Source organism: Hemitrygon akajei, chromosome 4 (assembly GCF_048418815.1).
Source record: "Hemitrygon akajei chromosome 4, sHemAka1.3, whole genome shotgun sequence".
Lineage (NCBI taxonomy): Eukaryota > Metazoa > Chordata > Chondrichthyes > Myliobatiformes > Dasyatidae > Hemitrygon > Hemitrygon akajei.
In genome coordinates this window covers 110,920,216-110,947,627 of record NC_133127.1, presented here as the reverse complement: position 1 = coordinate 110,947,627, position 27,412 = coordinate 110,920,216, and the positions used below count along the sequence as shown (strand labels likewise).

At 41.9% G+C, this 27,412-nt stretch overlaps 1 protein-coding gene across 3 annotated transcripts in view; it reads left to right on the top strand.

The window, feature by feature from the left end:
- myo16 (myosin XVI) overlaps positions 1–27,412 on the top strand; it is a 1,004,680-nt gene that overhangs the window by 644,111 nt on the left and 333,157 nt on the right. For all 3 annotated transcript variants that reach the window (XM_073043171.1, XM_073043172.1, XM_073043173.1), the window contains 2 exons: positions 1,577–1,654; positions 2,955–3,160. In XM_073043171.1, the coding sequence (XP_072899272.1) occupies positions 1,577–1,654; positions 2,955–3,160 (284 nt within the window). The remainder of the gene's footprint in view (positions 1–1,576; positions 1,655–2,954; positions 3,161–27,412) is intronic.

Sequence of the window (27,412 nt, the reverse complement as noted above, 5' to 3'; positions counted from 1 at the left end):
TCTGATCAGCCTATAAATTACAGGATGAATTTTAAATGGAATTTATTCAGTAGAGAATCACAGAAATGTACTGACTCCTGTATTATTTCCTGAATTAGTTGCTCTTTGGAGGACACTGGATAAAGGTCTTAATTTATTTAATTTTTTTCTGAAGATAATGCATGTACTCAGAAAAGTTCCTCCTAATTCACAGTGCATTAAGACTCAGTGAATAGTAACTCTCATAGTAACACTCATAGTAACCCTCTGCAAGCTCCTGACTTTTTCTATCCTATAGTTTCTTTAAACAGCTTCTCCAGTGGATGCAACATGGCTGTCAGTAACTGAGCAATCTGCAATCTTTCAAAAGTGCAGCAGTGATTTGGCCAGAGATGGCTGATAGGCTTTGGCCGTGTGGTAATGATGTGGTCAGATCTGCTGTCATCTTGATAAATGAACTAGATAAATCTACCAACATGATGTTCTGAATGTATACCAGCCTTTATTTCTTTTGTATTTAAATGCAACAAGGATTTGTGTTTAATGAAATCCTACAGTCTGTCTCACAAAAATGTTATGTTATACATAAAACCTTTTGATTCGACTCAACTTCCTAGACTCTGGTCAACAACTTCATAACATAAATAAAACCAGAAAATGCTGGAAATACCCAGCAAGTCATATAGGGTCTAGGCCCAAAACATCAACTCTTTTATTTTCCTCTATTGATACTGTCTGACCTGCTGAGTTCCTCCAGCATTTATGTGTATTACAATGGAGTTCCAGCATCTGCAGTGTCTCTTGTGTTAATGATCAACTTGACATTGTTTTTCTTTACACAGGTGCTGCCTGACCTGTGAGTTTTTGCAGCATTTCAGATTTCCATTATCTGCGGTTGTTTTGATTTTCAATTTCAGATCAGATCATTATAACAGGCGTTTGTTATAATTCTGCATCAACACATGTACATTTCTCCAGATTCACCACCATTTCATCTACTTGTGATATTATGACCACCACCTTTCATATTGTGATATTATATTTTTGTCATTTGAACTCCCCAGCATTTCACTCTAACTTTGGTAGTATTAATAATATGAGACCATATCAGGTTTTCATAAAAACTCAGCAGGTTTACTCATATTCTTCAGGGGAGGAAATCTGCCACTTTAATCTTTCCTGACCTTTGACTCTATTCATATTCATAAGATTGACTCTTATCTGCAGCCTAAAATGGTTGTGTAAGACAATCAGTTCAGAAGGCAAGTGTGGGTGGATAATAAATACTGGACTTGACAGCAAAGGAAAGAAGAAATAAATCATTCTTTCCTCTCTTCCTAAATTTACCTCCTGTCCTTGATAACAACCTGTTTAGTCTTTACCTTTTTCTCATTCCAGTAAAAAGTCACCCTGAAATACAAACTCTGCCTCTCTGCTGATGCTGCCGATCTCTTCAGCATGTCCAGTATTTTCTATCTTTATTTGAGATTGTGTGTATCCATTATATTTTGCTTTTGGAAAGCTTTTTAAGTTGAATTGTTAAGCAGATGAACGAGGTCCTGCAAATTACAATTATATTAATTTTCCTTTCTCAAAGATCGTCAAAAAGAAGAGAGCAACAACATTCTTCCCTTGTCTTGATCATGATCATGTAACCCTAGCTGCTCATCTCAGAGTAAGTACAAAGCAACAGCACATAGCAAACTTCAATGTCTGATATAATTCCTTCAACAGGAAGATATACCGTCACTGCAAATTCTGTTAGGATAGAAATGTATTGGTATTTTCAGGCTAGCAACATCTGTAGTTCTGGCTGTGCTGCTTAAAATTGAATATCAAGGCCTGAGGCCCTGGATGTTACAAGATGGTCTTTCACGTTTCCCTTTGCACATTGCAACACAGCAGAGTGTAATATCAGGTAAGTTTAATTGGGTTAGAGTTTAGAAGGTTGTGAAGATGAAAGGCCAGAGTCAGCACATTTGATTGGGACAGGGATTAGAGCCTTAAAATAAGATTGAGACCGTGGATTGGGATTGAGGTTGGGGTGGGTATGCTGATAATCAGATTTGTGGGTCATTGCCTGGAGCTGTTGAAAGAGAGTGTGGATTTGGGTCTGGGCTCTGATAGTACGGCTGTGTTAGGGACCTGGGGCCTAATGATCTAGGGTTATGAATCAGGGTCACTGGGGCTGGTGATGACAGGTACCATTATAAGGATCTGTGGAGTACAAGTAACTATTTAGGGGTAAACATCACACAGTTAGCTAGTTAGAGATTGATTTGGAGCCTTGTATCTGGAGGGAGGTGTGAAAATAGTTGGAAGCCAGGCAAGGATCATTAAATACTTGTGTGGTTGGAAGACTCAAATGAGTGAAGATAAGAAAAATTGTTTGTGTTATCAAAGTTTAGCTGGAAGCAGCTACGAGATGTTCTCCTTAAATCAGACTGCTGCTGATTAGACAGCACCATGAACCTGGCTGTTCTGACTCCATCCAAAGAAAGGTTAAGTTCCCAAGCACCTAGGTAAATTGTCCAGGCAAGCCAGTCTTAAGGAATGTTGCACAGAGAATTATACCATTGATTCACAAGCCAGAAAGTAGATGGTTTGTGCTTTCACAATTCCCAATCAGAATAATCTGTTTGAATGTCTGCAGCAGAACATTGTATGAACAGAATGTAAGGCGAGCTCAGTAGATGTGTCAATAATAAACCAGTTCCAATTCCAATGACAGTGTCCCACCAAGGAGAATATTAAGGCAATCTGGTGCCTTAAGATGAGAATAAATATGCACATTGCATTCTTTGATGTTGTTTCATTATAAATCAAGACTACATTTGAGAAGATAATGAGAATATTTTCATGATTAGTCAAGCAATAAAAAAATTTCAGACTGGTAAATGTAATGATGAATTAAAACAAAACCTTTTAAGATTAAATTGAATGCTGACTCTCTACCAAATTTCTGTACATTCTAGAGTTCGATTTGTGATATAATGGAAAAGCTTGAGAATTCAGCACTCCATTTTGTTCATTGCATCAAACCCAATACATCCAAACAGGCAGACATGTTTGATAACTTCTATGTGTCAGCTCAGCTGCAGTACATTGGTGTTCTGGAAATGGTGAAAATGATTCGGCATGGATACCCTGTGCGACTATCTTTCTCCAACTTCCTTGCAAGGTAAGCCATGTATCTAACACAGGATCAGAATTAGGCATAGTCAATCCTTGTGCTTAGAGATATTATTTCTATTTACTATTTGAACATGTGTAAAATTTGAGTTTATGCTGAGAATTAGACCTGGAAAGGCAATATTTTGTCTCCAAGAAGGTACTGTAAATGCAGCGTAACAGATAGCACAAGGCTATTACAACTCAGGGCATCAGAGTTCAGTTCCAGCATTCTCAGTAAGCAGGTTTGTACGTTCCTTCCCACATGCGTGTCAATTTCCTCTGGGTGCTCTGGTTTCCTCCCACACTCCAAAGGGAGGTTAATTGGTCATTGTAAATTGACCTGTGACTAGGCTAGGATTAAAATCGGTGAGGTTGCTGGGCAGCGTGGCTTGAAGGGTTGGAAGGGCCAGTTCTATGCTGTATCTCTAACTAAATAAATCATTTACTCTCAATAAACTAAATACCCAACAGAGCAAGTAACATCTATGAAGAGAGAAACAAAGTTAACTTCCCAGTTAAAGGCCTTTCATCATATCATCTTTTGTTTAATATATGGTATTCTTTCCTGTTTCATTACCTGTTTAATGCTCAATAGATGTCTGCTATGTTCTAAATTTATCTACAGTTTATCTGGACTATTTGGTTGAGTGATAAGGAGAGACTGGATAGGCTGGGATAGGGCAAAGAAAGGACAGTTGATCACAAACTTTGTCCCAAAGGTACATGAATCTAAAACTAGAGAGGATAGGTTTCTGGTCAGAGGGAAAGGATTTAAACTGCATCCTAGAGTTTGTTAGACAGAAGCTGGTGGTTATGTGCAATTACTCAGCATATTGTGCAGTTTATGGTTCCACCCATCAAGTTCTTGTCAGAATTCCAGCAACAGTTGATAAATAGCAATTAATATTTATGCCATACACGAACCACCTCCATCAGGTGAAGGATCAACATTCAAAGACATTACACTTGTGGAGTATGCCACTATCAGCATTGTGATGGTCACTATTGATCAAGAAATAAAGTGGATTAGCCACATAAAAAATATGGTTACATATCAGATCAGAGACTGGACATCCTCTAGCAAGTGACTAAATTAGTCATTCCCAATAGCCTTTCTGCCATCTGCTAGATATATTAAAATAAATTTGGTAAGGTACATGGATAGGAAAGGTTTAGAGTGACATGGGCCAAACACAGGCATATGGGACTAGCTTAGATTGGTATTTTGGTTACATGGTGAGTTGTTCAATAGGCCCTGTTTCCATGCTCTCTAAATCTATGACTCTGTTGGCAGTCCTACAGTGTGCATCGTGAGTGTTTTGTTATCATTTAGCAGTTCCTTCCTTCCATTTTTCACAGACGTCGACTTTGGTTTATTTTACCTTTCCCTCTCCCGCCCCATTATTCCATCCATACTTAAACAATGGAATGCTTTCAGAAAAACTTTGAAGGCTCCACACTTGCCCCAGCAATACTCGAAATTCTGTGTTTGTTACCCATTCACGATCCTATATGTTCACCTGGCTGTAGTGTGCACCAGCTACATGATGTACTTCAGCTATTCACATAAGCATCTCTGGCAGCATTTCGAGTCACAGAGAATTACAACGCAGAAACAGGCCCTTCAGCCCATCTAGTCTATGCTGGAACCTATTCCCATTGACCTACATTGGGTCCATAGCCCTCCATACCCCTACTATTCATGTACCTATACAAATTTCTTTTAAATGTTGAAATCAAGCTCATATGCACCACCTGTGCTGGCAGCTCAATCCACACTCTCACGATCCTCTGAATGAAGATGTTTTTCCTTATGTTCCCCTTAAACCTTTCACTTTTAACCAATGAACTCTGATTGTAGTACCACCCAACCTCAGTGGAAAAAGCCTGCTTACATTTATACTATCTATACCGCTCATAATTTTGTATAACTACACAGACAATTCCAAGTTAGGCCTCATCAACATCTTATACAACTTCAACGTTACATCCCATCTCCTGTACTCAATACATTGACTTATGAAGGCCGATGTGCCAAAAGCTTTCTTTATGACCCTATCTACTGAGATACCACTTCCAATGAATTATGAACCTGTATGCATTGCTTGTCCGAGAAAATATTGCAGCGGTGCTCTGGCAGGATAGATTAGAAGGCTCATCTAGGGAGACAATTTGGGTGGAATTGAGGAATGGGAAAGGTGTAGTAACGCTTATAGGGGGTGTATTATAGACCACCTAATGGGGAGCGAGAATTGGAGGAGCAAACTTGTAAGGAGATAGCAGATATTTGTAGTAAGCCCAATGTTGTGATTGTGGGAGATTTTAATTTTCCACACATAGACTGGGAAGCCCATTCTATAAAAGGGCTGGATGGTTTGGAGTTTGTAAAATGTGTGCAGGATAGTTTTTTGCAGCAATACATAGAGGTACAGACTAGAGAAAGGGCAGTGTTGGATCACCTGTTAGGGAATGAGATAGGTTAGGTGATGGAAGTATGTGTTGGGGAGCACTTCAGGTCCAGTGATCACAATACCATTAGTTTCAATATAATTATGGAGAAGGATAGGACTGGACACAGGGTTGAGATTTTTGATTGGAGAAAGGCTAACTTTGAGGAGATGTGAAAGGATTTAGAAGAAGTGGATTGGGACAATTTGTTTCATGGGAAAGATGTAATAGATAAATGGCGGTCATTTAAAGGTGAAATTTTGAGGGTAGAGAATCTTTATGTTCCTGTTAGGTTGAAAGGAAAGGTTAAAAGTTTGAGAGAGCCATGGTTTTCTAGGGATATTGATAGATAGATAGATAGATAGATAGATAGATAGATAGATAGATAGATAGATACTTTATTCATCCCCATGGGGAAATTCAACATTTTTTCCAATGTCCCATACACTTGTTGTAGCAAAAACTCATTACATACAATACTTAACTCAGTAATAATATGATATGCATCTAAATCACTAACTCAAAAAGCATTAATAATAGCTTTAAAAAAAGTTCTTAAGTCCTGGCAGTTGAATTGTAAAGCCTAATGGCATTGGGGAGTATTGACCTCTTCATCCTGTCTGAGGAGCATTGCATCGACAGTAACCTGTCGCTGAAACTGCTTCTCTGTCTCTGGATGGTGCTATGTAGAGGATGTTCAGGGTTTTTCATAATTGACCGTAGCCTACTCAGCGCCCTTCGCTCAGCTACCGATGTTAAACTCTCCAGTACTTTGCCCACGACAGAGCCCGCCTTCCTTATCAGCTTATTAAGACGTGAGACGTCCTTCTTCTTAATGCTTCCTCCCCAACACGCCACCACAAAGAAGAGGGCGCTCTCAACAACTGACCTATAGAACATCTTCAGCATCTCACTGCAGACATTGAATGACGCCAACCTTGGTTGGACACTTGGTTTGGAAAAAGAGGGAGATCTACAATAAATATAGGCAGCATGGAGTAAATGAGGTGATCGAGGAATATGAAGAATGTAAAAAGAATCTTAAGAAAGAAATTAGAAAAGCTAAAAGAAGATATGAGGTTGCTTTGGCAAGTAAGGTGAAAATAAATCCAAAGGGTTTCTACAGTTATATTAATAGCAAAAGGATAGTGAGGGACAAAATTGGCCCCTTGGAGAATCAGAGTGGACAGCTATGTGTGGAGCCGAAAGAGATGGGGGAAATTTTGAACAATTTCTTTTCTTCGGTATTCACTAAGGTGATTATAAATCAGAGCATTGAGTATAGAAGTTGGGATGTAATGTTAAAATTGTACAAGGCATTGGTAAGGTTAAATTTGGAGTATTGTGTACAGTTCTGGTCACCGAAGCATAGGAAAGATGTCAACAAAATAGAGAGAGTACAGAGAAGATTTACTAGAATGTTACCTGGGTTTCGGCACCTAAGTTACAGAGAAAGATTGAACAAGTTAGCTCTTTATTCTTTGAAGCGTAGAAGGTTGAGGGGGGCTTGATAGAGGTATTTAAAATTATGAGGGGGATAGATAGAGTTGATGTGGATAGGCTTTTACCATTGAGAGTAGGGGAGATTCAAACAAGAGAACATGAGTTGAGAGTTAGGGGGCAAGAGTTTAAGGGTAACATGAGGGGGAATTTCTTTACTCAGAGAGTGGTAGCTGTGTGGAATGAGCTTCCAGTAGAAGTGGTAGAGGCAGGTTCGGTATTGTCATTTAAAGTAAAATTGGATAGGTATATTGTTACGTTCCCAGTAACCGGGTGATTTACCAGCAAAGATAGAGAGGTCTGCTGAAGTCTGATGATACTATTTCCAAACGTTTTTATTTATAAAGGGGCACAAACGTATGGTTAATACAAAACATTCAGATCATATACATCGTCAAAACTCAATCTAAAGCACAGGTATAGTAATAATCAATCAGAAATAAGCTCTATCGTTGTCTAGGGGAATACTGAGTCCAATGGAATATAAAAGTCACTCATAAATTTGCAGGCTTTTCCGTTTGGGAACCGTTGGCATTTCACATGTTGGAGAGAGAGAGTGGTGAGAAAGAAGGAACACTTGCCCGTCGTCTTTGCGAAGCAAATCCCTGTTGCTAGTTAAAACGTTTTCCCTTTGGTTTCAGCCACAGACTCCCGATCCGGAATCTAACGCACGTGGCTTCCTTCAAAATGGCTTCCTGCTCCGACGGGAAGCGCTATCGTGTCTTCTTCGTGTGTGTCCTTGGTGCGTCTGAGGCCCCGCCTCGGTAGCCCACCTTTTATCTGGACTGGCAGGGTTGTAGATGTCAATCAGGGTGGGGGTGAGGCAATCTTCCCCCATCACCCAGCCCACGTTGCCCTGAGGGTTTGCACGTAGTCCAGTCCCTTATTCCACAAAGGTGTCTCCCAAGACAATGGCTATATCCATGGCTTTTGTCTGGCTGAGAGGCCAGCCCACATTCCAAACTGTAAGGCTGCTCTCTCTCTTTTGCGATTCTCACAAAGGAGGGGGCTGGGGTCATAACAATATGGACAGGAAAGGAATGGAAGGTTATGGGCTGAGTGCAGGTCAGTGGGACTAGGTGAGAGTAAGCATTCGGCATGGACTAGAAAAAAGGTCAGCATACCAAAAGCTTTCTTCACCACCCTATCCACATGAGATTCCACCTTCAGGGAACTATGCACCATTATTCCTAGATCACTCTGTTCTACTGCTTTCTTCAATGCCCTACCATTTACCATGCATATCCTATTTTGATTAGTCCTACCAAAATGTAGCACCTCACACTTATCAGCATTAAACTCCATCTACCATCTTTCAGCCCACTCTTCCAACTGGTCTAAATCTCTGTGCAAGCTTTGAATATTTACTTCATTATCCACAACGCCACCTACCTTAATATCATCTGCATACTTACTAATACAATTTACCACCCCATCATCCAGATCATTAATGTATATGACAAACAACACTGGACCCAGTACAGATCCCTGAGGCACACCACTAGTCACCGGCCTCCAACCTGACAAACAGTTATCCACCACTACTCTCTGGCATCTCATATCCAGCCACTGTTGAATCCATTTTACTACTTCAATATTAATACCTAACGATTGAACCTTCCTAACTAACCTTCTGTGTGGAACTTTGTCAAAGGCCTTACTGAAGTCCATATAGACAACATCCACTTTTAACCTCATCAACTTTTCTCATAACCTCTTCAAAAAATTCAGTAAGATTTGTCAAACATGACCTTCCATGCACAAATCCATGCTGACTGTTCCTAATCAGACCCTGTCTATCCAGATAATTATATATACGATCTCTAAGAATGCTTTCCATTAACTTACCCACCACTGACGTCAAACTTACAGGCCGATAATTGCCAGGTTTACTCTTAGAACCCTTTTTAAACAATGGAACAACATGAGCAATATGCCGATCCTCTGGCACCATTCCTGTTACTAATGACATTTGAAATATTTCTGTCAGAGTCCCTGCTATTTCTACACTAACTTCCCTCTAGGTCCCAGGGAATATCTTGTCAGGATCTGGAGACTTATCTACTTTTGTATTTGTTAAAAGCGCCAGTACTTCCTCCTCTTTAATTGTCATAGTTTCCATAACTTCCCTACTTGTTTCCCTTACCTTACACAATTCAATATCCTTCTCCTTAGTGAATACCAAAGAAAAGAAATTGTTCAAAACCTCCCCATCTCTTTTGGCTCCACATATAGCTGTCCACTCTGATTCTCTAAGGGACCAATTTTATCCCTCGCTATCCTTTTGCTGTTAATATAACTGTAGAAACCCTTTGGATTTATTTTCATCTTAATTGCCAAAGCAACCTCATATCTTCTTTTAGCTTTTCTAATTTCCTTCTTCAGATTCTTTTTACATTCTTTATATTCCTCGAGCACCTCATTTACTCCATGCTGCCTATATTTATTGTAGATCTCTCTCTTTTTCCAAACCAAGTTTCCAATAACCATTAAAAACCATGGCTCTCTCAAACTTTTAACCTTTCCTTTCAACCTAACAGGAACATAAAGATTCTGTACCTTCAAAATTTCACTTTGAAATGACCTCCATTTCTCTATTCCATCCTTCCCATAAAACGTCTTGCCCCAATCCACTCCTTCTAAATCCTTTTGCATCGCCACAAAGTTAGCCTTTCTCCAATCAAAAATCTCAACTCTGGGTCCAGTCCTATCCTTCTCCATAATTATATTGAAACTAATGGCATTGTGATCACTGGACTCGAAGTGCTCCCCAACACATATCTCCATCACGTGACCTAACTCTTCCCTAACGGGAGATCCAACACTGCCCCTTCTCTAGTTGGTACCTCTATGTATTGCTGCAAAAAACTATCCTGCACACATATTACAAACTCCAAACCATCCAGTCCTTTTACAGTATGGGCTTCCCAGTCTATGTGTGGAAAATTAAAATCTCCCATAATCACAACCCTGTGCTTACTACAAATATCTGCTATCTGTTTACAAATTTGCTCCTCCGATTCTCGGTCCCCATTAGTTGGTCTGTAATACACCTGTAAGTGTCACTACACCTTTCCCATTCCTCAATTCCACCCAAATAGTCTCCCTAGATGAGCCCTCTAATCTATCCTGCCAGGGCACCGCTGTTGTATTTTCTGTGACAAGCAATGCAACACCTCCCCCTCTTGTCCTTCCAATTCTATCACACCTGTAGCAACGAAATCCAGGAATATTTAGTTGCCAATCACACCCCTCCTGCAATCATGTTTCACTAATAGCTACAACATCATATTTCCAGGTATCATCCACCTTTCTTACAATGCTCCTAGCATTAAAATAGATGCATTGAAGAAATTCTCCACCTCTTACTCTCTGTTTATCACTAACGGTGCAAACAACTTCACTGTCTTCTTTTTCTTCCTTCTCCCATACATCTGTTCCTACACTCTGTTTCCCCTCCCCCCAAGAGGGGCAGGACTGGTAGCTCAATATTCTGGGGTTCCGTTGTTTTAGATATGACAGAGTGGGGATTAAAGGGACGTGGTGTTACTAGTCAGGGAAAATCTCACTGGAGTCCTCTGTTAGGACAAACTGGAGAACTTGAATAGTGAGACATAAAGGGTGGAAATGAAAAATAAGAAAGGTATGACCACATTAATGTGCCTATATTTTAGACTACCCAACAGTCCTAGGGATTAAGTGGAATAAATTTGTAAAAAGATCACAGACTGTTGCAAGAAACATAAGGTTGTTATAATAGGTGATTTTAACTTTCCACATATTGACTGGGAATTACACATTGTAAAATGACTAGATGGGATAGATTTCATCAAATATATTCAGAAAAGTTTCCTACATCACTAGCCCCAACAAGACAGCATAGGATACTGGATCTGCTGTTAGGGAATGAGACAGGGCAAGTGACAGAAGTCAGTGTAAGGGAACACTTTGCATCTAGTGATCACAATGTCATTAGGTTCAAAGAATTGTAAGTATGCAAAACGATAGGTCTAGTCCATGGGTTGAGATTCTAAATGGAAGAAAGGCCAATTTTGATGATATCAGGATTGTTTTGGCAAGTGTGGATTGGGACAGGTGGTTTCTGGTAAAGATGTACTTGGTAAGTGGGAGGCATTCAGAAACAAAATTTTGAGAGTACAAAGCTTGTATGTGCCCATCAGAATAAAAGGTAAAGATAATGCGGATAAGTGTGAGGTGCTACATTTTGGTAGGAATAATCCAAATAGGACATACATGGTAAATGGTAGGGCATTGAAGAATGCAGTAGGACAGAATGATCTAGGAATAATGGTGCATAGTTCCCTAAAGGTGGAATCTCATGTGGATAGAGTGGTGAAGAAAGCTTTTGGTTTGCTGGCCTTTATAAATCAGGGCATTGAGTATAGGAGTTGGGATGTAATGTTAAAATTGTACAAGGCATTGGTAAGGCCGAATTTGGAGTATTGTGTACAGTTCTGGTCACCGAATTATAGGAAAGATGTCAACAAAATAGAGAGAGTACAGAGAAGATTTACTAGAATCTTACCTGGGTTTCAGTACCTAAGTTGGGTCTTTATTCTTGTCATTTACCTACATGGACCATGACGTCTGGCTTTTAACCTTCCCACTTAAGAATGCTGAGGACTCAATCTGAGATGTCCCAGACCCTGGCACCCAGAAGGCAACATACCATCCAGGAATCTCGTTCTCGCTCACAGAACCTGCTGTCTGTTCCCCTAACTAGTGAGTCCCCTGTCAGCACAGTGTGCCTCTTCTCTCCCTTCCCTTCTGAGTCACAGATGCAGACTCAGTGCCAGAGACCTGAACACTGTGACTTTCCTCTGTTATACCTGTTGTTGAGGGGTATTCTGTACTGGCTCCTTAACCCCTTTCCTGTCACCCAGTTTCCTGTGTCTTGCACTTTGGGTGTAACTACCTCTCTATATGTCCTATCTGTCAGCCCTTCAGCCTCCTGAATGATCCCGAGTTCATGCATTTCCAGCTCCAGCTCCTTTATGTGAATTGTTAGAAGTTGCAGCTTGATACGCGTCACAGACGCAGTAGCCAAGGGAAACTGGAGGTCTCCCTGCCTTCCTATATCCCTTCAAGAGGAACATCCCACTATCCTGCCTGGTATTTCTACTGTCCTAGCTGAGCAGATATAAAGAAGGGAGGGAGGAAAAAACTGTACCTCGAGCTTTTCTTTCTTTTTTTTTGCTTTCTCTGACTGAAGCCTCTAAGAGCTGAAGCTTCAAGATCACCGCTCTATCTCTGTCCACTACGGATTGCTGCTGCGCTTGCCCCTACCTTCCTCTAATTTGCTCTTACTCTGAGCTCAGTTTTTCGATCCCATGATCCGATGCTGCCTTTTTCTGCTCAGTCAGTGGACCAGATTGAAATCACTTCCTCTCAAACTTTTGGCATCTGGATTGGTCACTGCTCAGAGCTCAATTCCATAGATGTGAAACCTTTACCGCGAAAAGAATAGGAGCAACACACACATGGTAAAGCCAGTGACTGCAGAAACTCTTGCAGGTCACACACCATCTTGACACAAAAAGTATAACTGGTTCTTCATTGCTGCTGGGTCTAAATTGTGGAGCCCCCTATCCAACGGCACTGTTGGAGTAATTTCAGCACAAGGACTGGAGCATTCAAAGTGGTACTTGATCTTCACCCTCTGAAGAACATGGCAATAAATACCAACTTGTTCCCAAAGCTCAAAACTCATTAAAGTGGTCAAAAAGATCAAAAATACTGTATAACAGCCAGGATATTTCTGAAAACTGTAACCCTATCCTTCCCCTCCTTCCCCTATCATTCAAATAAACAGGAAAAGGAGTCAAGCCTGCTTGATCATTAAGTATAATCATAGATATCATATTTTTGATACCACTTGATGTAATTTATGTCAAGAAATCCATCTTTATATATCTTTAAATCGATATTTAGTAATTTGGCCTCCACAGCCTTCTGCAGCAAAGAACTCCACAGTTGCACCACATGTCAGTGAAGAAATGTCCCATCTCAATCTTAAGTGTCCTAGCCAATAGCTGAGACTTGGGAAACACCTCTCCTCAGTACAACCTGTCAGAGTTTTGAATGTTTAATCAAAGCCAAAAAAACAGAGTGGTGACAAAGAGAGTGTTTCCTGGTGTGAGAAAGATTCACAAGCCACTGAGCAATTAAATAGGGAATTCGGGGAACGATGATAATGAGGAAAGTACGACTGTAGGAGTTTGTGATTAAAGCATACGAAAATCATTTTATCTGCTTAACAAAAGCCACAGCCCTTTACTTCTATTACAAACCAAACCCAAAACAGTCGCCTTATACTGATGTCATTACATCAGACATTCTTAAAATGAACACAATTCAGTGACTGTGTTTCTGAATTATGTAGAACAGTTCCTATTATGAACGATATGTGTCATCTGTCACCCATTACATGACCTTACGCTACCATGATGAAAAGTCAATGTCTTCCTCTGGTAGTTCATTCCATAATGAAATTAATGAATCTAAAAAATGAATCTAAATGATCTGAAGCAGTAGAATCATTACCAGTATTTACTATCAAAAATGAAAACAGGTGGTGGTTATGATCTGAAGTTGTTGAACTCAGTGTTAGGTGGAAAAGTAAAAAAGTTTTAACAATATTAGGCAAGATTTTGGAGAAATCTGTAGCACAACTTTTGCATCCATCTTCTGATCTGTGAAACTAACACAGATGATACTGCTGTGTTCTACCAGTTTAAATCATAGAATGATGAGAGAAAGAGAGCATCCAGCAAAACAATTACAAATGAGTCCATTGTTCTGAACTGAAAAATACAATTCATTAAAAATCCTAGTAACATATCAAAGTGCATAACTTCATGTCACTGTTTTAATCACCAAATACTGCCAAATGAAGCTAAGGAGATGTTTACAGGATGCTCAGACGTAAAGGTTGAATGTTTGCTCCCTTAAGTTAATTCAGTCTTTTTGCAGAGCTTGGTTTTATTTTACAAAATATATCATGTGTATTGCCTAGTGAGTCTTGTACGATAAAGGGTCGATTTTAATTTCATTGAAATTGAAGATGTGAAACAGATACCAGTTGTATCCTGATCTCTGAGCGAGAGCCAGCTACCCACCTTCCCTTGGTCGTTGTCATGCCTTTTGTGCCTAAAAGTGCAATGACAATATATTTTGCTGTTGAGTAACTGCCAGCCCTCTTGTCAGGTTTCATTGAGCTGATTTTTATAATTAAGCCTTGTTGTAATAAACAGCTACAGAATCGTGTTGATGTAAGTTCACAGAGACAAAAGCTCTCTGAGGGAATCTAAGAGCTCAGTCATGCTGACTTCCACCTTACTTTTGACCTTTCCATATCGATTAGTCAAATTAAAGCCAAGTAAGTTTCATGTCTGTCTCTGGGCATATTGTTTGAAGTGAACATGTGAAAGACTTTTGCAGCATGAATTTTTTAAGCAGAGTGATATGATCACAGCCCTACCTAGAGAACTGAACAGCATTTGTAGTGAAGCAAGGAAGGACTGGTTTAAGGGATGTCTTCTGCATTAACTTTGGCTGCAGTCTGTATTGTTTGTTGGGATTATAAGGTTAATTCTGATAACATTTATAATGAGCTACTTCCTTTCCTCCCACTCTACAGCAGCATACGCATCCACAATATAGTTACAAACAGTGTAATAGTTTGGTAGTATTAACAGAACCAGAGAACCATTTGGGTTTCCTTTGGATACTCTAATTTCTTTCTGCATCCCAAAGACAACTGGTTAATTGGCTACTCTGAATTGCCCCAAGAGTGTAGGTGAGTGGTAAAACCTGGTGGGGGGGGGGGGGGGGAATTGAAACTGGGAAGGATTAAAAATTGGAATTCCTGTAAACGGCAAACATGGACTGGGTGGGCCGATCGACTGTATCCATGCTGTATGACCCTAAATACAGCAGAGAAAAAGGCTGTGGTGAACACTATTGTCTGCTCCACGTGAGCCTTCTCTGTTCTTTCCTCATCTGAAACCATCACCTTAACTTTTTATAATCCAGCTGCTATTTAAACAATTCCACAGTATTCACTTCAACCACCTTTTGTGGCAGCAAGTCCTTCACAGTTTGGTAATAAAATTTCTTTTGATAGAAAAAACTCGAAACACTAAATTGATCATGCAGCATTTATGGAAGAAAACATAGATAATGTACCCATAGCCTTGGCATTTCACTTCTGTACTGCATGGTCATTTCAGTTACTGTCCCCTTCCTGTCCGCTTGAACCAGTTTGGCCATTCTCCTCTGACCTCTCATTTTCACCCACAGAATTGTCGTTCACTAGATATGTACCTACATATGTGTAAATTTTTTGATGAATTTTCCAGCAATTGTAGTATAGCAGCTTCTGTATTTTTCTAGAAGCTTCTTAGTTTTTCTGCAGTAGATGTCACACCTATTGCCATTGGAATTTTGAAATTTTTCTAGTTGGAGCTAGATTTTGTAAAGGATGACTACGACATTTGTTCTCAGCTCTACTTTGTTGGTTCTTAGTTCTTGTAACACTTAATAAAATGTCTCTAAGTTACAAGTTTTAGCCTCCTTCTTGACTTCTGAACCTCTGGATCACAAAAACACCAGGATCCAACACTACCAATGACAGACACCTCAAATCACTAATGAGATATTAAAATCTCTACAACATTCTTAATGTTTATTGGTAGGAGAAGTAAATCAACATCAATATCTTCTCTCCAGACATCCCCTCATTGAGGCCTGAATTATACTCAGTCTGGTCCAATGGGTAAGTCAAGTCTGATGCATCCCCAACAACTTATTAATGAAGCCAATATTCTGTCTATTACAAGCTCCATCACAGCAGGCAAGCAGGAGAAAGCTGTTATTACAGCCTCCTCAAATATTGCTCAAACTGGAAAAGGATTCTGCCTGCATTGGGAACACAGAAGCACTGTGTAGGTGGCAGAAGGAGCTCATCTCTTTACTAGTGGTGCATTTGCCTAAATTACCAAGCACCTCCTGCCATACTTGTTACATAAGACTTATTAATCACTTAAAAACCAAAGAGGCAAGTCAGTTTTGATCTTGCAGAAATGTTAAAAATAACAGGTGTAACAAAAGAAGTTCACAGAGGTGCATCCACATATTACTGATTTGACAGTTCACTAACTGACCACTTATAAAATTTGTATTTTAGTTGTAAAAGGTTCGTGAAAGGAATATTGTAGGTCTTACCAAAACTCCCAATATTTAAACCCACATTCAACCATACAAGGGTCTTTAGTGATGTTGAGGGTACTTTGCATACACTGTCGTATTTACAATATGTTTCTAGTCTAGGTGTCCACAACCTTTTTATGCAATGGATCCCTACCATTACCCAAGGGGTCTGTAGACTCCAGGTTGGGAACCCTGCCCTAGAATCAAACAAGAACAAATTTGAAACATATTTTCAGTTGTCATCAATTTTCAAAATAAATTGCCATGTCAAAAATGACAATGATAGAATGCAAAACCTTGCTTCTAACTAAGAGTTAACCAATCAGATAGCTCCTATTCAAATAACGTGGTCCCTGCAACTGCAACCGCTAGAAAACACATGACATGAAAATACGAACAAGCATAAGAAAGTTAAAGTACAAGGAAAGTAATAAATACACAGTCTAATCCAATTTATGCCCCTTTGATTCTAAATCACACATTTAGACCATAAAACCTAGGAGCAGAATTAGGCCATTCAGCACTTAAAGTCTTCTCTGCTATTCTATCATGGGGTTCCCTCTCAACCCCATTCTCCTACCTTCTCTCCATACCCTGATTAATCAAGAAACTATCAAACTCTGCCTTAAATGCATCCAGTGTCCCGGACAACACACCCACATGTGGCAATGAATTCCACAGATTCACCACCCTCAGATGAGAAATTTCTCCTCATCTCCATTTAAAATGGACATCCCTCTATTTTGAGGCTGGGCCCTTTGGCCCTAGACTGCCCCACAATAGGAAACATCCTCTTCACAAACACTCTATCTAGGTCTTTCAACATTCCATGAGATCCCACCTTGTTCTTTTATATTACAGCGAGTGCCGACCCAGAGCCTTCAATCACTACTCACATTATAACCCTTTCAATCCCAGAGTCATCCTCATGAACATCCTCTCAACACTCAGCATATCCTTTCTTAAATAAGGCCCTAAACTGCTCACAATACTCCAAGTGAGGCTTCACTAGTGCTTTGTACTGCCTCGACATTACATCCTTGTTTTTATATTCTAGTCCTTCTGAAATGAATGGCAAGATTGCATTCACCTTCCTCACCACCAATTCAACCTGCAAATTCACCTCAGGGAATCCTGTATGAGGACTCCCAAATCCTTTTGCACCTCAGATATTTGAATTTTCTCACTGCTTAGAAAATAATCTATGCTTTTAGTCCGTCTACCAAAGTGTGTGACTATACACTTCCCAACACTATATTCCATCTGCCACCTCTTTGCCCATTCTCCTAATCTGTCTGTCCTTCTTCATCCTGTCCGCTTTCTCAAAACTGCCTACCTCACCGCCTATCTTTGTATCGTCCACACACTTGGCCTCAAAGTCATCAATTTCATCATGCAAACCTACAGACCTTTCAATTTTCTAAGCACTATCTCCCTAGTAATAGCAACCACACTTATTTCTGCCCCCTGACACTATTAAACATCCAGCATGCTAATAGTGTCTTCCACAGTGAAGAATGTTACCAAATACTTAGTTAGTTTTTCCGCCATTTCCTCATCACCCCGTTACCATCTCTCCAGTGTCATTTTCCATTGGTCCAATATCTACTCTCACCCCTCTTTTACTCTTTATCTATCTGAAATACTCTGGTATCACTTTTAATATTATTGGCTAGTGTACCTTAATGTTTCAAACAAGAGAAAATCTGCAGATGCTGGAAATTCGAGTAACACACACAAAATGCTGGAGGAACTCAGCATGCCAGGCAGCATCTATGGAAAAAAGTACAGTCAACGTTTTGGGCTGAAACCCTTCGGCAGGACTGTAGAAAAAAATCGGAGAAGTACTTTTAAAAGGTGGGGAGAGAGAGGAGAGAGAAACACCAGGTGATTGGTGAAACCTAGAGGGGGAGGGATGAAGTAAAGAGCTGGGAAGTTGATTGGTGAAAGAGACAGAAGGCCATGGAAGAAAGAAAAGGAGGGGAGGGGGGAGGAGCACCAGAGGGCATTGATGAACAGGCAAAGAGATAAGGTGAGAGAGGGAAAAGGAGATGGGAAATGGCAAAAGAGGGTCATTACCAGAAGTTAGAGAAGTTAATGTTCTTGCCTTCAGGTTGGAGGCTACCCAGATGTTGTTCCTCCAGCCTAAGTGTGTATTACGACAATGGAAGAAGCCATGGAGGGACGTATTGGAAAGGGAATGGGAAGTGGAATTAAAATGGGTGGCCACTGGTTCTGGTCCTGCTTTTTCTGGCGGATGGAGCATAGATGGTCTGCGAAGTAGTTTCCTAATCTACATCGGGTCTCACTGATATATAGGAGGCCACAATAGAGACTTGAGCAAAGCACAGCAATGTTTCGCTGCCTGCTTGCATTCCGCCTCACCTGAGAAATTGGACTGTCGAGTCAACTGACTCCGAAGATCAGTGGTACTCATTTTATATTTAGTTATTCCTTTCAGCCGCAGTGTTGACTATGTTATCCATTTGAGAGTTTTAGTTTGGACTAGAATTTATTGTTTTCTTTTCCCTCTAACTCTGTTCGCATTAAAGTCTGTGAATTATTGACCTACTTCTGTGTCTCTCACTCTGCAATCGGGCCATATCCGAACATAGTGACAGCAAGTCTCGGAACACACAAAGCAGAGAGAGAGCAGCTGACCTTGGCCCTGAGATTCATTGGTCAGATAGGGTACAAGCTACAGACAATGGAATCTGTACTGAGTGAAGTTATGGAAGCCATGAAGCTGATAATCTTGTGCCCAGTCTCATCTGGAGGAACCTCGCCGCAATGGTTGAACAGCTCACTGCAGACAATCGGACTCTGTGATTTCTGCTCTCACAACCGCCGTTCCACAAACTTAATTGTGGACAGTCAGTGTCAGCTAACAGCTGGTAACCTTCTTCCCAATGGAATTCAGCAGCCTCTGACTGCCTCATTCCTACTCCCAGCATCTCGCAGGTCCTCCTTTTGTGCTGCCCTGACAAGCTCTGCTAGTGATGGTTCCGCTTCCACGCCCAGACCAGAACTGACTCCCACCTTCAGACCCTCACAGACTCCTGTGTCCATATAGGAATCGAGTATTTCACCACCAGCCGGATATTCTGGTGATCTTGACGGTTGCAGGAATTTTATTATCCAACGTGAGCTGAAATTTCAAGCCCAGCCTGGTCGTTTTGGTGAAAACTGACATATGTGTTCAGTCTTCTAGATGGACCTCCACTCAGGCTGTTCAACACTTTACAGGAGCAAGGATACCCCACAGCCCAGTTGTTCCAACATTTTGTGGCAGAGTTAAGAAGGGTGTATTACCTTCCAGTACAGGGTCAGGAGGCTGCCCACCAACTCTTCTACTGAGCCAAGGCAGAGGAACAGTGTGGACTGAGTGCAGGGCTCCGGCTTGAGATCACTGTCTGGGACGAGCTGGATTGTCTGAATGAGCTGATTAGCCTGACTATTCTAGTTGATGATTGGGTAACTGAGTGGCACAGGGAAAGAATGTTTCAAACTTCCTATGCACCGCCTGATCACAGTCTTTCCTCACCTTCTCTCTATCCCTCACCACCCAGCACCCAGCCCACGGAGGAGTCTATGCAAGTAGTGCATATGCGCCTGTCTCAGGAGGAACGAGAGCAATGTAGGAGAACAGGTTCCTGCCTTTATTCTGGTGATCCAGGACACACCAGGCAGCACATTCCAAGCGTCCAGTAAAAGAGGATACCTGTCAGCAAGGAGGGGAGTCTTGACGGCTCAGTTCTCTCTTCTATCAGCTTCCCCTAATTGTGTAATGCTTGCAGCTTCCTCGTTCTGGAGGTCTCAGACCCAAGAACTTAAGACATTTATTGACTCTGGTGCAGCTGGGAATATCATGGACATCTCTCTAGCTCAAACATGGGGAGTTCCAACTCAGGAATTAAGATAAAAGATCAACATCAAGGTGCTGGGCACTGGCCAGACCTGCCTTTTTACCCAACCCCTCCAACGTGCTCGAAGGGAACCATCATGAGGAACTCACTTCTATCTGGTTGTTTCACCTGAACTGCCACTAGTACGTGGTCTCCCCGGTTATCCCAACATAACACATGGACTGATTGGTCTCTGAAAGCACTCCAAGAGCGGGGACCAGCATACCTGTCTGGGTCCAGCTCAATCTCTATTCCATGAATCCCCTCCTGTGTCAGCTGAGGATGTGGACCTGTCTGGGATTCCGGCTGAATATGCGGATCTCCTTGAGGTCTTCAGTAAAAGAAAGGCCACCACCCCCCCCCCCCACACCAGCCATATGACTGTGTCATAGCCCTCCTACCCGGCACTAGTCCCCGGGGCCAGCTCTCTTCCCTCTCTCATCCTGAAATAGTGGCCATGGAGGAATCTGTTGGGCATAGGGTTTATCTGTCAGTCAGCCTTGCCAGCAGGAGCGGGCTTCTTTTTTGTGAGTAAGAAAGATGGCAAGCTCCATTCCTGCATTGATTATTGGCCCCTGAACAACATCACTGTGAAGAACCATTACCCACTTCTGCTGGCATCTGCGTTTGAACATCTCCAGGGAGCAACCATGTTTTCCAAAATTAACCTGCACAATGCTTACAGTCTAGTTTGCATAAGAGAAGGGGATGAGTGGAAGATGGCTTTCAACAACTTTAATGACCACTATGAGTACCTGGTGATATATTTTGGCCTGGCCAGTGCCCCCGCTGTATTCCATGCCTTGGTTAGCGATGTGCTCAAGGATATGTTGAACCAGTTTGTGTATTTAGATGACATCCTTATCTATTCCTGCTCTCATCAAGAACACATCCAGTATGTCTGATGTGGCTCCTCGAAAATAATCTGTATGCCAAGTCCGAAAAATGTGAGCTCCATAAAGTCCAGGTGTCGTTTTTGGGCAATATACTCACCCCATTCAATGTTTAAATGGATCCTAGTAAAGTTCAGGCAGTTGCAGAGTGGCCCAAACTGTCTACAGTCAAACAGGTACGGCACTTCATGGGGTTTGCAAACTTTTATCACAGCTTCATCCAGAATTTTAGCTCTATAGCTGCTCCTCTAAAAGCACTCACCAAGAAGACCTCGGCAGGATTCCATTGGACGGACGGTGCTGATCAAGCATTTTCCGAGCTAAAGCGACGTTTCACCACTGTCCCATTGCTGCAACACCCAGACCCATCTCAGCCATTCATTGTCGGGGTGGATGTATCCGATGTGGGCATTGGATCTGTCCTCTCTCAGTGCTTGTCTGCGGATAGCTGGCTGCAACCCTGTGACTTTCTTACCATCGCTTGACTCCGGCCGAGAGGAATTACGATGTTGGGAAATGGGAGCTTCTGGCTGTCAAGGAGACCCTGGAGGAATGGCGACACTGGCTGGAGGGGGCAGAGCATCTATTCCTGGTCTGGACATATCACAAGAACCTCTCCTATATTTAGGATGCTAAGAGACTCAACTCTCGTCAAGCCCGGTGGGCTCTCTTCTTCTCATGGTTCAATTTCATCGTCACCTATCGTCCCAGCAGCAAGAATACAAAGGCCGACATTCTCTCCCGGCAGCTCGACGGATCTGAGGACAATGCCGATCCAGAGCCCATTCTTCCTCGCTCACGTGTCGCTGCTCTGGGTGATCTGGGGAATAAAGGTGGAGGTGTGGGCTGCCCAACAGTTGGATCCAGGCCCGGGTGGGGGACCTCCCAACCAGCTGTTTGTCGCTGCTGTGGTGCATTCCAAAGTGTTGTAATGAGGTCACTCCTACCCTCTGGCTGGACATCGGGGAATTCAACAGACTCAGGAGTTTATAAAGAGACAATTTTGGTGGCCACCTGTGTCCCAGGATGTCCACAACTTTCTATCTGCCTGACCCACCTGTGCTCGGAACAAGACATCATGCCGGCGTCCTGCAGGTCTGTTATGTCCACCGCCTGTGCCCCACCGCCCCCGAACCCACCTCTCGGTAGATTTAGAAACATAGAAAATCTACAGGACTATACAGGCCTTTTGCCCCACAAAATTGTGCCAAACATGTCTCTACCTTAGAAACTAACAGGTTTACCCATAGCCCTCTATTTTACTAAACTCCATGTACCTATCTAAAAGCCTCTTAAAAGAACCTACCGTATCTGCCTCCACCACCATTACAGGCAGCCCATTCCATGCACTCACCACTCTCTGAGTAAAAAATTTACCCCTGACATCTCCCCAGCACCTTAAACCTGTGACCTCTCGTGGCAACTATTTCAGCCCTGGGAAAAAGCCTCTGACTATCCACATGGTCAATGCTTCTCACCATCTTGTACACCTCTATCAGGTCACCTCTCATCCTCCTTCGCTCCAAGGAGAAAAGGCTGAGTTCACTCAACCTGTTTTCATAAGGCATGCTCCCCAATCCAGGCAACGTCCTTGTAAGTCTCCTCTGCACCCTTTCAATGGCTTCCACATCCTTCCTGTAGTGAGGTGACCAGAACTGAGCACAGTACTCCAAGTGGGGTCTGACCAGTGTCCTGTATAGCTGCAACATTACCTCTTGGCTCCCAAATTCAATTCCACGATTGATGAAGGCCAATGCACCGTATGCCTTCTAAAACACAGAGTCAACCCGCGCAGCTGCTTTGAGCGTCCCATGGACTCGGACCCCAAGATCCTTCTGATCCTCCACACTACAAAGAGTCTTACCATTAATACTATATTCTGCCATCATATTTGACCTACCAAAATGAACCACTTCACACTTACCTGGGTTGAACTCAATTTGCCACTTCTCAGCCCAATGTCCTGCTGTAACCTGACAGCCCTCCACACTATCCATCTGCTGTCCCATCAGATGGATGGATCCATCAGATGGTCCCCCTTGAGTTCATGTGTAACTTATCCCCAATGATCCAGAAATTCAAAATCCTGCTCTCTGCACCAATTCTTCAGCCACACATTCATCTACAATATCATCCTATTCTTACCCTCCTGGCACATGGCACAGGTAGCAATGCAGAGACCACTGAAGTCCCGGTTTTTAGCTTCCTACCAAGCTCAGGAGAATGGAGCCTCAGTCATGATGGAGCAGACTCAATGGGCCGATTGTCTAATTCTGCTCCAATGTTGTATAGTCTTTTGGTCTTATGGTCTACTGCTATGTATTCAGTCTTCAGGACCTCAACCTTTTCATAGCTATGGTAACAATGTATATCAGGACTTCTGGTTGCTTACCCTCCTCTTTAGGAATGCCATGGGCCTGATCTGTGAAATACCTGACACTGGAACCTGAGAGGCAACATACCATCCAGGTGTCTGTTTTACATCTGCCTAATCTTCTGTCTACTCCCCTAGCTACTGAATTCCTTTATCGCCAACTCTCTCCTCTACTTCCCTTTCCCAGTTAAAAGGAAAAACTTGAGAAGCTTGGTCTTTCTAGGTGGGAGGAAATTAAGAGGGGGTCATTATTCTTAGTTTTTAAATAGTAATGGATAAGATAGGAGGGGTCCACAGCTTTAAGTCCTAAACCTGGATAGGTCCAATATTTGGAAGCATTAGATGGAATCTTGTAGACATTGATTGGGTGAGACTGTTTACTGGTAAAGAAGCAAGTGGAATTGGGAGGCTTTTAAAAGACTGATATCAAGAGTATAGGGCAGCATGTTCCTACTCAGGTGAAAGGCAAGGCTTGCATGTTTAGAGAACCCTGATTGATGAGAGATATTGAGACTCTGGACAACTTAAAAGGAGGAGGCATACATTGGGTTTAGATTAATTGAGAGCATGTGAATCCCTTGAAGACAATAAGTGGAGAAATACACATGAGAAAAATCAAGAGGGCAAAAAAGAATATTGCAATGGATCTGGCAGATTAAGTTATGGATAATCCCAGGAGATTCCACTGGTATATGAAGAGTCTAAATATCAGCAAGGTTGTCTATGTGTGGAGCCTCAGGAGATAGGCAAAATTTTTAATGAATATTTCTATATTTTTTTTACTGTGGAGAAAATGACTGATGCTAAAGAAATGAGAGAAATGAGTAATGATGTTTTGGACCACGTACAAATTACCAGGAAGTATTGGCAGCCTTAAAGAGTTTTAGAGTGGATAAATCCCTGAAGTCTGACAAAATGTATAATCAGACTTTATAGGAAGGTGGGGAAGAAAATGTGAATATTCTTGCAAAGATATATGCTTCATCTTCACCACAGGCAGAGTCCTTGAAGACTGGAGAGTGGCTAATGTTATATCGTTATTTAAGTACTGCAAAGACAAGCAAGTGAAATACAAGGCAGTAAGTCTGAAATTAGTGGTGGGTAAATTACTGAAAGGGATTCTGAGGGACAGGATCTGTGAGCATTTGGATAGATAAAATGTAATTAGGGATAATCATCATAGTTTTGTGCATGGGGAATTGTGACTGTCAAATCTCTAAGAGTTTTTCAAAGAGGTAACCAAGGGGATAAGTGAGAGTAGAACAGCAGACATTGTCTATATGGACTTTAGTAAGGCCTTTACCAAGGTCCCGCTTGGAGGGTTAGTCTAGAAGGTGAGATACCATGGGATCCAAGGAGCGGTAGCACAGAGTGATGGGAAAAGGTTATTTCTCACACTGGAGGCCAGTGACTAGTGTTGTGCCACAGCGACTGTTACTGGGATCTTTGTTGTTCAACATTTTCATGAACAATTTGATAATGTCAGCATGTGGATGATACTGAGGTGGTACCACCATCATTCCAATGTCCAAGACAGGAACGGAAACTGGCTTAGATGATTACTGGCACTGATTTCAACAATCATGAAGTATTTTAAGCGGCAGGTAATGGTTCACACAAAATTCCACCTTCCAGCTACACTGGACCTTTTGCAATTTGCCTACTGCTCAAACTAGTCTACAGATGATGCCATAGCCTTGGCCCTCCACTCCATCTTGTCTCACCTAAAAAATGATGTGTCATATGCCAGGATGTTGTTGAATTCAGCACAAACATCCCTCAGAAGGTGGTAAGTAAACTCTCCTCATGGGAACTCAACACTTCTCTTTGTGACTAAATCTTGGACTTTCTGATGAAAAGGCCGCAATCAATTTGAGTTGGCAGTAACATCTCACACCCCGTCATGCTGAGCACTGGTCCACCCCAGGACATGCGCTCAGCCCGCTGCTGTCCACGCTGCTTACTCATGACTGTACTGCCAGATTCAGCTCAAACCACATTATCAAGTTCACTGAAGATACAACAGTGGTTGTCCTCATCAGTAAGACTGAAGAGTCAGATACGGAGAGGAAGTAGAGAGGCTTGTCAAATGGCATGAGAATGACTCAACATGGACAAGACAAAAGAGACGATTGTGGACTTCAGGAAGGCACATGTCAAACACTCTTCACAGAAAATCAATGGCTATGCCATGGAGAGAGAGAAGAGCACAAAGTTCCTTGCTGTGCACATCACAGGTGAACCAACCTGGTCCCACAACACCTCTTCACTATTCAAGAAGGCACAGCAGCATCTCCACTTTCTAAGGAGATTGAGGCATGCAAGGCTCCCTGCCACCACTCTAATAACTTTTTACAGGAGCACCATCAAGAGTATCCTGTGTGGCTGCATCATTGTGTATATGGAAGCTGTAAGATATCGGACCACAACACCCAACAGAGGACATTGAAAACTGCCGAGAAGATCATCGAGCTCTCCCTCCCCACCATTTGTGACATTTACCTGGAGTGTTGCAAGGGTAGGGCCTGAAGCATTGTTGATGATCTGTACACCATCCCACAATATCTTTGACTCATGACTGTTAGGAAAGAGGTACAGAACCATCAGGACTAGGACTTCCAAACTAGGTAACAGCTTCTTCCCTCAAGCTGTGAGAGTAATGAACACCCTGCCATCACTGAGGTCTCATCACCAGGACAGCATGCTATATACTATTTACCTGTGCTGCACACTATGCATTTTGAATTGTATTTTATTAACTTTTTTTAAGATAATATTTTGGTTTATGTGCTGTGTCTGATATAGGTTTTGTGGGTGCAACCTATGGAAGAACATGATCTGGAAGAATGTTGTTTTGCTTGGTTGTATATATGTGTGGTCAGCTGACAATGAACTTGAATTTTGTATCCTTGACAGCAAAGAAGGTTATCAAAAATTACAGGGGGATCTTAATCAGCTAGGTAAGTCAGCCAAAGATTGGCAAGTAGCTTTCAATTCGGTTAAGCACCAAATATGGCATTTTAGGAAAAAACAAAAGGTAGGTCTTTAACAGTGAAAGTTCAAGCCACTGGGAGTGTTGTGGAAGAGTGCAAGTTCATTCATAGATATACAATGTGGTGAAGAGGACATTTGGCATGCTGACCTTTATCGGTCTGAGTATAGGAGTTCCAGTTGTACAAGATATCGGTACACCTGCACCTGGAGTATTGTGTACATTTTTTGTTGCCCTGTTATAGGAAAGACATCAATAAGCTGGAAAGAGTGCAGAGAAGATTTATGAATTTTGCTATGACTCAATTGTCAGAGTTATAGGGAGAGGTTGGGCAGGCTAGGACTTTACTCCTTGAACCTTACGAGATGGAGAAGTGACCTTACAGAGGAGTATAAATAGGATGTAGTCTTGTTCTCTGGAAAGGGAAACTAAAAACTAGAGGGCATGTGTTTAAGGCAAGAGGAGAAAGATTTAAAAGGGACCTCAGAAGCAACTTCTTCACTCAGATGGTGCTGATATACAGAATGAGTTGCTGGGAAGTGGTTGAGGCAGGTACAATAATGACATTGGGATGAGTACATGGATAGGAGAGGTTTAGAGGAATATGGGCAACTGTGGACAAATGGAACTAGCTTGGTGGGCACCATGGCTAGCACAGGTGAGTTGGGTTGAAGGGCCAGTTCCTATGACTCTGTGACTGAGGTATATAAAATTATGAAAGATGAATATACGATGAAGTACAGGAAACTTTACCTATACCAGCTGTAGTTAAAACTAGAGGATATAGATTTGGGTGGGTGGTAAGAGATTTAAAGGGAATCTGACCTTCTACACCCAGATGGTGTCAGTACCTGGAATGCACTGCCAGAGAGGGCAGGGTTGCTTAAGAAGCATCTAGATAAGCACGTTCTGGGCA